Below are 13,152 nucleotides of genomic sequence, written 5' to 3'. Positions count from 1 at the left end.
TGTTTTCATTGTCGCTAATAAAGTCTCGTACAAACATCAGCTAACGACAGGAGCGAGAACAGCCTGGAAAGCCTTAAGAGAGATAAAATAAATATAACTTTGATATGAACTAAAGTCTTTTTGTTGTTATTTCGTTATTGTATTTTGTGGCGTGGTGGCGGGGAAAGAACTCAACTAAGTATATCTGGTATACTTATCCGGCAGTATTTCCTAAATGTATATTAAATTGCAAACCATTGGAAAGAGATCAACAAATGTCGTGTAGCTGTGATCATTTTTGGCTGGATACACTAGGTGGAAGCAGCGATTTCTAATCCAAGGTACCTCAACCAAAGAAGAAGCACAGAGGCGAGCGATCCTTTCTAACTAACGGTGAGCAAAGTCCTGAAAAATCAAGCCACGTTTTATTTTTTTTAGAAATCAGAGAAGGTATATTTCAAGATATTCTAAAACACACCCGGATTTTTTAAATGAAATAGGCTGGCGGAAACCGCCGGTGGTTTCAATTGTTTTCTAAGTCTAGCTATTTGGCTAACGTAGCTAGCATAGTAACCATAGTAACTATGATACCGGTTGCCGTATATTGTAGTTAAAGCTACAGTAAGGTTGACGATTCGTGCTAAGAAACTCTTATTTGTGGTTGTTATGGTCTTGGCAGATAAAGAACAGTAGTTAAAAAAAAGAATCTCCGACGATTACATTTCATAGAGCAGAACTGAATATAGTCCGCCCCAATCGGTAAAGCTAACTGTGCTAGGCTTTTGAGCAAGTGCACCTCGTGGACGTTTTCGTCCTCCAGAAATTAACAATTTCCCTATAATATCCCTAAATCCGATATCCATCATAAGTCGTGTCTAGAAGCAAGTACGCCTGCCTTGTCTCGAGACTCTGGAAGTGCGCTGCAGTGGAGGTCGGGGGGGTGTAAGAGCCGAGACGTTTATGATTAATCAGGGAGAAGAACTCTTCTGCTTATTTTCACGATATTGATGGCCCACAGTGTCAACATTTAGATTACAATGCATAAAATACATAAAAGCCACTGAAAATACATAATAATACAAGTCATATATCGACATTTCTAACAAGATAGAGATTTGTGTGCGTCAGATTTGATTTATTAGGTAAATTCCTCTTGAACCTAATTTTTATTTTTCTACTGCACAGCTTTTCCTGGTTCAGTGTTACGTACCGTTCAAATGACGTGTGTGACACATATAAATGAGTCCCCTGCTGTACACTGCAGGCAGTGGGTCTGTTTTACTTATTTGACAAAGATCTGAGCATTTTCCTGTTATTTCTGCCCATTTGTTAAACTATAATTTCTGTTTCATTAAGTAAACGGTTTCTCTCCGAGAAAAAACCAAACAAACATGGTTTGCATACTATATATTTATTGCCATGCTTTAATAATTAATGTTGTTTAACAGAAAAATATTCACTAAGCATTGTTGTTATAGATATTGTTCAATACAGTATGGTTCAATAGCTTTTGGGTAAACAGTTTTCTAGTGTGGAAACCAATAGATCTGTAAACCAAAATAATATTTCTCCACTCTCGAACCTACCTACATAATTTGTCATAGATTTGATTTTCTTACTTTGCTTTTAAGGATCTATCACATTGCCAAGATTTCTGTGTTTCTCAGAAAAGCTGGATTTGGATTTCCTTTGCAATTACATCTCCAAACCCTCAACTGCACTAATTTTGGTTTTTGTCATTATACGATCAGTCAAAGTCAAACCTCGATTTCCTTTGAACCCACTCTATCCCAGTGTGGCTCCTGTTTCCACATATATAAAAAAGACAAGCAGCCACGCCTCTGAGTCAGATATTGTTAACATTCTTCATCATCATTACTGCTTTCTCACTTAGGTAGGATCTAATAGTGTCTACAGTTACGCCCTCTCATTGCTTCTCTAAGCAGTCAGGTCAACTTCCAACACATGAAGTCCTAGATCCCTTAATTAAATCATGGCCCGCCAGCCATCCCAAGTCTACCAACCATATATCTGATTTGGCAGTCGAGACCTGTCTACTTAATTGTCTCTATATCCTCTGAAAGGCTTTTAAGTGTCTGCCAAGCACAGGCAGCCATGGTAGATTTATCCTGACACCTTTCCTACACTGCATGCAACACTAATGTTTAAATACCGCTTTACAGCGAGCCAGTATGTTGTGTGTAAATCCAAATAGTGTTTTAATTAGGAGGGTTCATGTTTTAAAGAATAAAAATACTGGGTTTGTATATATTATGTATTTATTTATTTATTGCAGGTCGCAGTTTAAATTCTGACTTTTTAAAATTTCAGTCTGTGCTCATTCCTGGGAGAAAGGATTCCGCCATTGGGGCACTTACACATGGAACATGTCCTGCAGGCAGTCGGTGTCTTGGAGGCGGTCATCCTTCGCAGTTTTGGCCCTGAAGGAGGACAGGTGCTGTTCACACGAGACACGGGACAGGCGATGTTGAGCCGCAGTGGGACACGCATTCTCACGGCACTACATCTGGAGCATCCGTTGGCCAGGTTAACAGTCAAACATTTACTTGAATGATTATACATATTTTTCTAGGTTTAACTCCTTGGTGACGTGTTTGTGTGTTCCTCATTTTAGGATGGTGGTGGAGTGTGTCTGGAAGCATAGCTCTGCAACAGGCGATGGATCCAAAACCTTTATCCTGCTGCTGGCATCATTGCTACGGTTGATTCATGCAGCAGCCAGCAAGGAGTCTAATGTGTCACACTCTTATAGCTCAACAAAAGCAGCAGAGGCTTCCACTGCCAGACACTTGGCTGACAAACTGCTAGCATTTGGGTTGAAGGAGTTGGATGAGCTCATTGCTACGGGAGTGGTCCCTTATGGAGGCTGCATTTCGTGGGAAGATTTCACTGTGGAAGCACAAACGCCATCTCTCACAAACAATCTCTGTGTTCAAAAGCTGCTAAGATCATTTTTTCACACACGCTGTGGTTACACGCACTGTGACTTCAGTAGTCACCTCACATGTGAGCTGCTCAGTCACTGGAAGTTTAAAAATCAACTACCTTCATTCTCTCTGCAGCTTGTAAGCGACTACTTCCCTGCTCTCCATACACCTGTGTCGGGCTTTCCTGTCCGCTCTTCACGTTTAATCGAGGGGCAGGTAATCCACAGGGACTTTGCCACGCCACCGCTTAAGACTGACCACCAGCCAGTTAAAGCTGTAGTTCTCACCGGGTCGCTGCAACCAACATTGCTCAGCACAGGAGACGTGCTTGAGTTGGGATGTAGAGGCAGAATGAAGGAGGAGAGAAGTATTTTACACTTTAGCTCCTGGATGGAAAGCTCACTGCAGGGTATTATTGCGAAGCTGCAGACTTTGGGTGTTTGTGTGCTTCTGTCTGCAGTAAAACAGTCTGCTGCTGTCCTGGCTTTAGCCACACAGGCAGAGATGTGCCTTGTAGAATGTGTCAGTGAAGATGAACTTTCTCTGTTTTCCCAGCTAAGTGGAACTACTCCAATCTGGGACTGTTCAATGATTGAATCAGAGCACGTAGCCACACTGGCTTTTTGCCGGCCGATACAGCTCGGAGCCCACAGGTATAAAAAACACACTTCGTCTTGAGTAATGTAGTGTGCTCGTATAATATTATAGATAGCAACAGGAAGTTTAGCATTATCTGTAATCTCCAAAACAGGAATTAATGCTGTTTTGTTTAGTTTAATGTATGGGTTTTGTCTCTTCCACAGGTATGTCCACGTGGCTTTCCAGGACTCGGAAGAAAGAATCACCATCAAACCCTGCAGTCTGATCATCTGTGCCCCAGGGGAAGGACAGATTGAGCAGTATGCATGTGCTTTACAAGATGCCATTCGCATGCTACTTAGAACTTGGGAGCCCATGCATGCAGCTGCAACCACAACATCAAAGAGCACCCTGCAGTCGCATAAAGGCGCATCTTTACATACAGATAGTCTGACCGAGGAAACCGCATACAGATCCATCGCTATACAGCCCATTCAAAAGTGTGTGTTAAAGCCAGGCTGTGTTTTATCTGCTGGTGGGTTATTTGAGCTTCTCTTACACTATGCCCTCCTACAACATGGACATAGTTGCTCAGTTTCCCCTGACCTAAATATAGATGCTTCTGTTTCCCAGCTCTTGGCAAATGCCCTACTGAGCGTGCCTCAAAAGATTTACTCTCACAGTCCGCACCATTTCCTGGAGTCTCAAAGAAGGGTCATAAGTTTTGTTAGTAAGTTTCCAAATGATTCCCACCCTTTTAGCCTTGTATATAAACGAGAAAATACTATAAGCCCTATACAGGTCGAAGGGCCTCTGGGGGATGGTAAACTAAGCTTGCATTGTTGTAGAGAGGGTGACAAATTGTCAAAAGTTTCAGAGTTGGATCTGGGCCTTGAATCTGTCTCCTGTAAATACCAGCTACTTCTTGCTGTATTGCAGTGTGTCGCAAGTCTCCTTAAGGTGGACGCTGTCCTGCCTACACACACTGCTTTACACACCCAGTCGCGTAGACTCACCAGGACTTCCTGGGAGGGTACAGAGGACGAAGGCGAGGACTGAGATTGTGTCTTAGTTAAGATAAAAGCCATAAACATATTTTCTCTCAGTGCTCCCTCATGTCAAAGATGGAGTAAATACTTAGCACTTTAATACATTTTTGGCACAGTGATTTTTCTATACCCACAAGATATATCCAACTATCTGTCCATTCTCTTCCACTTATCCTTGTCAGGGTCACGGGGGAACTGGAGCCTTTCCCAGCTACCATAGACCAAGAGGCAGGGTACACCCTGAACAGGTCGCCAGTCTGTTGCAGGGCTAACACATAGAGACAGACAACCATTCACACTTACATTCAAACCTATGGACAGTTTAGAATGATCAATTAACCTAACCCCACTAACTGCATGTCTTGACTGCATGACTGTGGGAGGAAGCCGGAGAACCTGGAGAGAACCCCTGCAAACACAAGGAGAACATGCAAAATCCACACAGAAAGGCCCCGACATGGTGGTGGAAACTCAGGAACATCTTTTTGTGAGGCAACCAGTGCTATTCACCTTGCCACTGTGTATATTTTGTTCCAACAAAATATATTTTTATTGCAAGACACAGATGGTATTTTCAGTTTTATGACCATGTTGTGGTTGGTTGCAGTTTCTGTGGCAGTAAAATGTTAAAGTGGTCTATAGCATCCTGTCCTGAATCAAGGCAAGGTCTGGCAGTAAAAAAGAAGGCATTAAACACTGTTGTAATACGGAATGTGCAGTTGCGAAATATTTTTATGTGTTGCAAACCTTCCAAGCGAGAATGTGTTAATGCCTTTTTTCTCAGTATTATTCATATTCATAGATTTTCTCTAAAATTTCTTCTCCTTTTCTATTTTCCTGGCCTATTCCCTTGCTAGTTTGTCCCTTACACAAACGGTTTAAATACAGATCATCTCACAAAACAGTCCTTTTTTATAATCAGTGTTATCTCCAAAAAACGATTGAGGCATTTAGAAGGGCAACACCCGGCTGTCAACAACCAAATCATAGCATGCTTCCTTGTGCTGTAATCAGAGGAACACAAACTCTATTTACTTCTATACTCGCCGCTTTTTAGATGGAAACTGTGAGTCATAAAGACATTAACTAGTCATACTGTTTACCGTAACTACCGTGTCATTAGTTTTGAAGACAAAAACTTTCCATAAAACATTTGTAACAGCACAATTAAGAAACAAAGACACTTCTTGTCTTTGTTTGTGTTCTAAGGGAGTCAGTCAGCTGATAGCTGCCAATATCAAAGAAGGGGAAGCTGAGGGAGTTTTCCCAATGTTTTTTTTTCTTTTTCCTACTGCGAAAAAGGAAACAAGCTTGAGTGTAGCTGTCATTGTTGTCAGTCCTATGGAGACACCTACGCACGTCTAACTCTTGCAGCATGCTGTATCGTGAGCAGCTAAATCTAAAATGTAAATAAAGCTCAGTCTAACAGTGAATCAGTGTAACTCTTATATTTTCATTGTAGTTATGAATGTTACCAAGTGACCTAAGAACAGGTGCAGTTAAATGTTCTCCAACTTGTTTACTATTACAGCGTTTGGGAATAATTGCAGGTCATATTATTTTATGGTCCACTTTTATTTCTCTATTTAAATGCTTAAATGCTCCCTTGCTGGCACGTTTTATTTTTCTATACTGAATTGTTTATATTTTCTCTATAAATAAACTTTATGATTGTTACAGTAAACTCATAGTCGACTCAGTACATTTTAGTTTATTTGGCGCTTATTGTTAAATTTTGTCTCTGTGAAACAGTGCATATGATATAAATCAATCTCTAAATTGAAGAGAACACTGCAAAATGCATCGTCAAACTGCACGTAAAAATATAAACAGCTAACATTAGAAATCTTACAAATACAAAAAGGAAAACATTTACAAACACAAATCAGGATAAGGACCAGGAACAAATCAAATGTCATGAAAATAAAGGAATCAAGATGCTACTCTAGCTTAAAGTTAACAGCTCGGTATTCAGCTGGCTACTCGTCACCTTAATTTTACTTAAGAAGTTGCATGAAAAAAGGAACTGTAAAACTGCTGCGGCTGTGTTGTGCAGAAGTGTTTGCTTTTTTGTGTTTGTTTTTTTATATCTGGACCATGTTCTTGCTAGTAGATGACCCCAAGTGACAGCAATAGAAATGTTATCAGTATACAATAGTATCATGTTTTGTTTAGATAATTAGCTGTTCACACACTAATTTCAGTCAAATCACCACAAAAGTACACATTTCTTTTTACTACACTGCCACTGAATAACAGATGACACCCATTTTAAAATTGGGCCTTATAACCACATAACAGCTATCTAGTCCAGGAAAGTGGGCCTAAGCATCAGCAGCACAGATAAGGCTGACGTATAATGCAATCAGAAATATGTGCACCCAGCCTAAGCTTAGTTTATCCCCCCCTTTAACGAGCAGTGTTTCTACTGGCAGTGGAGAGTCGTGGGACTCTAGGAATGACATCATGCAACATTAATGAGGACTTCGAGAGGGTGTCACACCACCTCCCTGGACCTCCTGATGGCGCAGCACAGGAGCATGCTAAAGATCATCCCAAACACCTGTAAGAAAGAGTGTTACAAGTTTTGAGCTCATTTCTGGACTGTCCTCATTCAGCACAATAGCATTAAGAGTTAAACCAATCATGCGCTCACCATAATGACCCCGATGGCAATGCCTACTCCTCCTATGATGTGCAATTTGGAGTTAAACACCTCTTCAATGGCATCAGGGCAGCTCTGCAAAAGATAGTAATAATTCCTTTGAGCTTTCTGAACATGACTTGTGGGATGGTACACATAAAAGACAGCCTGAGGGCATGTGGGCTCCTGTAAACCACCGTTGCTATGGTAACACTGCAAAGAGACTAGGGGATTGCTCTGCAAAGGGAAGATTGACAGACTTATGACACACATTGGACCATGATTATGCATTTGATTTACAGTAATTGCCACAGATCTCAGAGAGATGAAGCATGCCAGCATGCCTCTTGATTTCTCCACTCTCCATCTCTATCCACACACACACACACACACACACACACACACACATACACACACACACACACACACACACACACACACACACACACACACAGGATAGTCATACCTTAGTAATGAGCTCCTCCAGCAGCTCCCCCTTTGGACACGTTTCTGTGTTTGTTTCCTCTAACCTCCCATTTGGACCACAACAGTTCAGCTGTAAACATATATGAATATATGTTGTAAATGAACATGATGACCATGAATGCAGATGAAAACAGAGACCCCCCATCCCACACCCTCACCCCACCCCAAATGTGCTTTTCCATGGCATGCATTTTTCATTTAAGTCTGTGAAGGTTCTCAGTCATCCAGGTCATCGTAGTCAAAGGAGCTTGCAAAGAAAGGCGTCTCCAGACAGCTTTCTTTGCAAGCTCCATTGGCATTTTTAATTTAACTTTGCTATTTGGGCTGATTGGGACCTGATGAATGTAAAAACAAAGAATCACCGTTTTTTTCACCTGATTTTTGTTTCTGAGAAAAATGAGGTCCACATAAGAGGATATTCATTTTAAATTTTGATAGAACAGTGGCAGTATAATGTCATTGTAAGTGGATATCAGGCCCTATGTAGAGCAAAATTTAGTATTGTGGTCTACACAACCCAAAATGTGGTCCTAGGAAGTTAAACATAGTCACCGTGGCATCACCTAATGGTTTGTAGACTCACACACTGAAGTACACCCTGGGCTGTCATTTATGTTACTGTAAAAGGTTATATATAGATATATATATATATATATATATATATATATATATATATATATATATATATATATATATATATATAAAACCTTTTACAATAACATACAATAACATATATATATATACACACACATATATATATATATATTTATATACATATATATTTAAATTGTTAATTAACATTGACAATTAACCCTTCTCATATACACTTATGGACTATCTGAGGAATCACTCATCGTTGGTCATTAGATAGAATGGAGGTTTAAGGCTTCATTTTGGAGACCATGTCCATCCTTTTTATACAGATCATCCAAATAAAGCCTGCACCTCTCTTAATAGCGTTTGCGACACATGTTAATGCAGACATTAAGCCTGAGATACAGCATGTTAAGATGTGAGACTTAGAAAAGGTGGTAGATGTGTTGTTATCACTAGATACACGTTTTCCTTGTACTACCTGTATAGTTTGTTGTGTGTAATCATCTCACAGTTTTAGCTTCACACATAGCAGCTGTGGTTTTGATCTTAGTAATTCTCATGAAGAACGGTAATACAAAAAAAATCTGTCCTAGAAAACCAGTTTCACCTAGAAATAATAAACAACATTTATCTGACTCTACCGTAGGTGACAAATTTCTTTTGGATAAGATCAGAGTCGGCCTGAATTAGAAAGAGACTCACCTCAGCTTGAATCACCCGCAGTGTCTCTTTGAGGTGCTCGTCTCCATTTGACTTGTAGTTGTTGTACGTCTGTGTGTAAAATCCTGTGATATCATTCACCACCTGCAAAACAGCAGTAAACAGAGAAACGATGATATAATATATGTCACAGAGACACATAAATCTCCAAACCCCTTCACTCGACTCGCTTTTTTGGATTTGGTTTGTCTTTTCTGATCTGGCAGTGTTTTCTCACATGGATTCCTGTAGTGTACTAGGTCTGTGTAAAGTGTTTTCAACCTGATAGTTAGCATTATAATTTGTTAAAATGTTACCTGGCTTTGGTTAGAAAATCCCCAGATTCCAGCAGCTACCTCAATGGCAAATATGATTAGCAGGAAGAAGAAGAACTGCAGAAAGAAAAAGACTAAATTAAACTCAGCTGACTGTTTGCTTCCAGGCATGCTTGCGCGCATGTCTTCTGCACCCATGTATGAACACATAAGGTCAGTTGAGGGTAGCCAAACCCAGTTTTCATTTACTCCTCCTCTTGAGAGGTTTAATACGAGAAGAGAAGATTATGGCCAGACGGAGCAGGATGGTGGAAGCTAGTGCAGAGAAATCTAAGAGACTCTTCCGTGGCCTTCACACAGTTCAGTAAACAAAGATGAAGGCAGACATCTCATATCTTTTGAGTGAGCCCAAGGTTCGTCCGTAAAGCACACTTGTGACAGTGAGATAAAAAGTCCAAGTGCAGCTAAGTGAAATCACTAAGACAGTTAAAATTTTTATGTTAGTTAGATCAAAATTAGTTAATAGAATATGATAGTTATGAAGATTATTAAGTGGTACAAACCGTTCCCAGCATACAGGGGGACTCCCGGATGGCACCACAACATCCCAGAAAGCCCACCACCATGATCAGTGCTCCAGCTGCTATCAGAATATATACACCTACACACACACAACACATGTGATATACAGAGAAGAATAAATAGCTTTTATATAAATAGCTATGATATAATAAACATCCCTGCATCTTACCTGTGTAAAACACATATGAAGAATCTGGTTCTTCAAATAAGCTTTTGGTCTTCTGGTCTAATCTTAGCCACAGTCCTATAGCTAATACAGCAGTGCCGGCGAGCTGCAACACACAAAAATATATGTTGTCACATACAAGATATATTGCAATTTGGACCATGCAATTTGCATACTGTTTGCTCATTAAAAGTTGAGTCAAGAAGAAAACTCTTCATACTCAGTTCTCTTCATGTCCATGCATGCACCATCCCCCGCTTGCCAACCTAATCAGCAAGCATCGGTTAACAATTATGCCTCTGAGTTTTAAACACTGCACTGACCAGCTGTTTCTCCTGGTTTCATCCTTACAGTTTCGCAGTACTCAAACAGAAATCTTCAAATATAATTTAATAAACAGTGCCTCGTTGTGGAAACTCTCCTTTCACAGTAATTACTTCTATTTGTCTACAAATCAATCAAAAAAACACCTACAAATATTACAATTCAATACCTACACAGCTTCATGTTTCTAAAAAACAAAATAAAACAAATAGTCCAAAGTAAACTGAAACTGAACATTACACTTTTGATTCTTAAGCTCTGAGACAGATAACAGAGAAGGGAGCCTGCATGGCCACAGCTTGCACACATTCCTTTTAACATTTTCACTTAACATGAACACATAGTAGCAAGTTATTTGAAATATGCGGAGAAAGTATTCTAAAACTCAGAGTTTAGGACTTTAAAAAACGTGTGTACAAGGCCACTTACAAGCCTCGGCAAAGATAGGTTGGTAAATGTTTAACTTTGAGAAGAAAGGTGGCACGCAGTTTTTTTTTGAAAGCGTGGGAGTGTCACTTTGCCTTTTCTTCTCACGTTTTGACAAATGCTTCTTGTTTTGAATACTTTATGCCATATTGCTGCAGTTTTCCTGTATCCTTTAAAATATGTTAGCTAGTAGAAATTTGTTACAGAACTGTAACACAAGTTGAAACATTTCCCCTTTTCTTTATCACACAAACCACCAGATCAAAAAAATTTTTTTAAATAATAATTAATTAATTAAAAAGCAAAATACACCTACCCAGAAGAAAAGGTTGAAGATGAACATGAGATATTTCACACATTTGATTCCCCCACCGAGAGCCATGTTGAGTCACATTAAACAGTTCACCACTGTGACAAAGTAGTGCCTTTTTTTCCAGGAAGAAGCCAACGCAAAGGTAGTGGTAAGAGAGAGTATTCTCAATACCGTGCCTTTCAGAGTCACCTGATTATGGAGGTAGGGAGTGGCCAAAGTAACTCTTCTCTTTCAACCTGTTGTTCCATGTATAGTTAGAGGGTGTTATGATCTGGTAGATAGAGGGGTTGTGTCCAGGCATGTAAACGTTTCCTAAAATACCTGCTTGACGACACATTTAATCCTCTGGTATCTGAACTCGTACCTACAGTGAATGGGTCGACTTTTGCTTCCCATTACACCTACAGCTTCTGCTGCACCCAGAAGTGGGTTTTGATCCAGTCCAAGCAAAATTTGCGAACTCTGCTCTGTGTGCACTGACACAAAAGCTGCACTGAGCTTTGACCCTGGTTAGTTTCTATCTCAGAAGGGAAGTGTCTTTGTTTAAATGAGGATGCTAGTTATAAGGAAGCGTCCCTGTGTGTTGACAAATTCTGCTGATTAAGAGTTATACTGTAATTTATAATGTATTGTATTCCTAAAGCTTCTCCATTTCGAAACATTTGTGACTTTTAAAAAGTGATTCTAATGACCTATTTTCATCAATCTTATTAACACTCAAAACTTATTTTTTTCTCTCACACGTAGCGTTCACATGCTGTGGGAAATCTGTCTGCCCTGTAATTAATGCTACACTTAGCTCTATGTATAGCGTCGCAGATTACAAACGTGCATAAAAGGCAACACAACCATTTGAAACCACACGGACACATCCCACTCAAACACGCACAGCAAGACACACCCTGCGGGTGCGCAGGACAGCGGGACACACATAACCTACATGGGATATCTAGCATTCACGCACAAGCATGTGCGCGCGCACACCGCCAAGTAGACAGACTTCCATTAACAACTCTTTTAGGGGCGGAAATGTTAATTACTTAATTTTGGGGCTATATCTCGGCCACAATAAGCCCCCTCCCCCTCATTGCAAGTATTAAAATGCCATGCGCGCAAACTCCAGAGTGTGGCTAGTCTGCGCGGTGGAACTGGGTCACTTGGCCACTGGGGATTATTCTCCAGCCCGCACGGTCTCCACAAACATTGGGACACTTTGTATTTAGTGGCAGCCAGAGCCATAATTCATTCATGCGGCTGCTCAGACAATCCGGGGATAAGTAACAGACACACACCGTGAGCACTATTCTGCATCTGGGACGTCTATACCGTGTAATTTTATTCACTATAGTAACCTGCGCTCACACGAATGCGCATGTTCCTACGCAAACCTCACACACGTTCGCACACCTACACGCACACACACACGTAGAAAAACAGGCAGGATGCACACGAGAATAAAATATTTTCTTGCTTCGGACTCACCCAGAACACCAGGTTAAAGGCAAACATCAGGTATTTGATGCACGTCTCACCCCCCGACAGTGCAGCCATGGTGGTCCTTGAACTGTGACTCACACTTGTACCGCTATCTCAAATTCAAGAGGAGAAGAGCCACTATATAACAGCCTGTATGCAGAATGAGGTTATTTGCCGAGGCGCCGGCGCTGACGCGCGTCGTGCGGAGCGCGCCTGTAGTGGTCCGCCCCCTCACGGCTGCACAGCCTCCTATGGCTCCTCTTCTTTCTGTCTTTATTCCTGAAAACTTTTGTTTACAATTTCTTCTTTATTTAATTATTTGACCAAAAACAAGTGGATATGGTTCTATTAGTTATTTTCGGGGATTTTGTGGGATTTCCGGTGATGTAGGAGTGTTGACATCTCCACACGATTTTCGATTTATTCAGATTGCAGCCTGCACTTGCTTTTCAGTATAGTCTCGATGTGTGCCTTTCCTATATACAATAGTGGGAACAGTACACTTAACAGCACCCTGCTGTGGGCATTTGAATGCAAGTTCCTGCAGGACTCTGGGCATTGCGATGACGTAATTCTCCAGGAATAAGGAAAGCGCGTTCACGGATTAAA

At 40.6% G+C, this 13,152-nt stretch overlaps 2 protein-coding genes across 4 annotated transcripts; one reads left to right on the top strand and one right to left on the bottom strand.

Annotated features, from left to right (window-relative positions):
- Window positions 1-242: 242 nt before the first annotated feature.
- bbs10 (Bardet-Biedl syndrome 10) lies at window positions 243-5,988 on the top strand. 2 transcript variants are annotated; one of them, XM_080304709.1, is made up of 5 exons: window positions 243-372; window positions 2,311-2,526; window positions 2,615-3,336; window positions 3,483-3,580; window positions 3,731-3,870. In XM_080304709.1, exons 2-4 carry the CDS (start codon window positions 2,360-2,362, stop codon window positions 3,521-3,523), a joined length of 930 nt encoding a protein of 309 aa, XP_080160835.1. In that variant the 5' UTR covers window positions 243-372; window positions 2,311-2,359; the 3' UTR covers window positions 3,524-3,580; window positions 3,731-3,870. The 2 variants fall into 2 exon arrangements, with proteins under 2 accessions (XP_080160835.1, XP_026031817.2); XM_026176032.2 differs by having other exon boundaries at window positions 2,615-3,580; window positions 3,731-5,988.
- A 263-nt stretch (window positions 5,989-6,251) lies between these two features.
- On the bottom strand, window positions 6,252-12,774 carry cd9a (CD9 molecule a). Of its 2 annotated transcripts, none has more exons than XM_026176030.2 (8): window positions 12,550-12,774; window positions 10,008-10,110; window positions 9,820-9,917; window positions 9,299-9,373; window positions 8,985-9,086; window positions 7,666-7,755; window positions 7,212-7,295; window positions 6,252-7,118 (listed from the first exon to the last, which is right to left on the bottom strand). In XM_026176030.2, the coding sequence occupies exons 1-8, from the start codon at window positions 12,616-12,618 to the stop codon at window positions 7,053-7,055; spliced, it is 687 nt and encodes a 228-aa protein (XP_026031815.1). In that variant the 5' UTR covers window positions 12,619-12,774; the 3' UTR covers window positions 6,252-7,052. The 2 variants fall into 2 exon arrangements, with proteins under 2 accessions (XP_026031815.1, XP_026031816.1); XM_026176031.2 differs by lacking the exon at window positions 12,550-12,774 and adding an exon at window positions 11,071-11,263.
- Between the last annotated feature and the right edge of the window lie 378 nt (window positions 12,775-13,152).

The sequence above is a fragment of the Astatotilapia calliptera genome, chromosome 7 (assembly GCF_964374335.1).
Source record: "Astatotilapia calliptera chromosome 7, fAstCal68.1, whole genome shotgun sequence".
NCBI lineage: Eukaryota > Metazoa > Chordata > Actinopteri > Cichliformes > Cichlidae > Astatotilapia > Astatotilapia calliptera.
The sequence above is the reverse complement of the archived record's forward strand: the minus strand, read 5'-3'. Positions and strand labels throughout refer to the sequence as shown.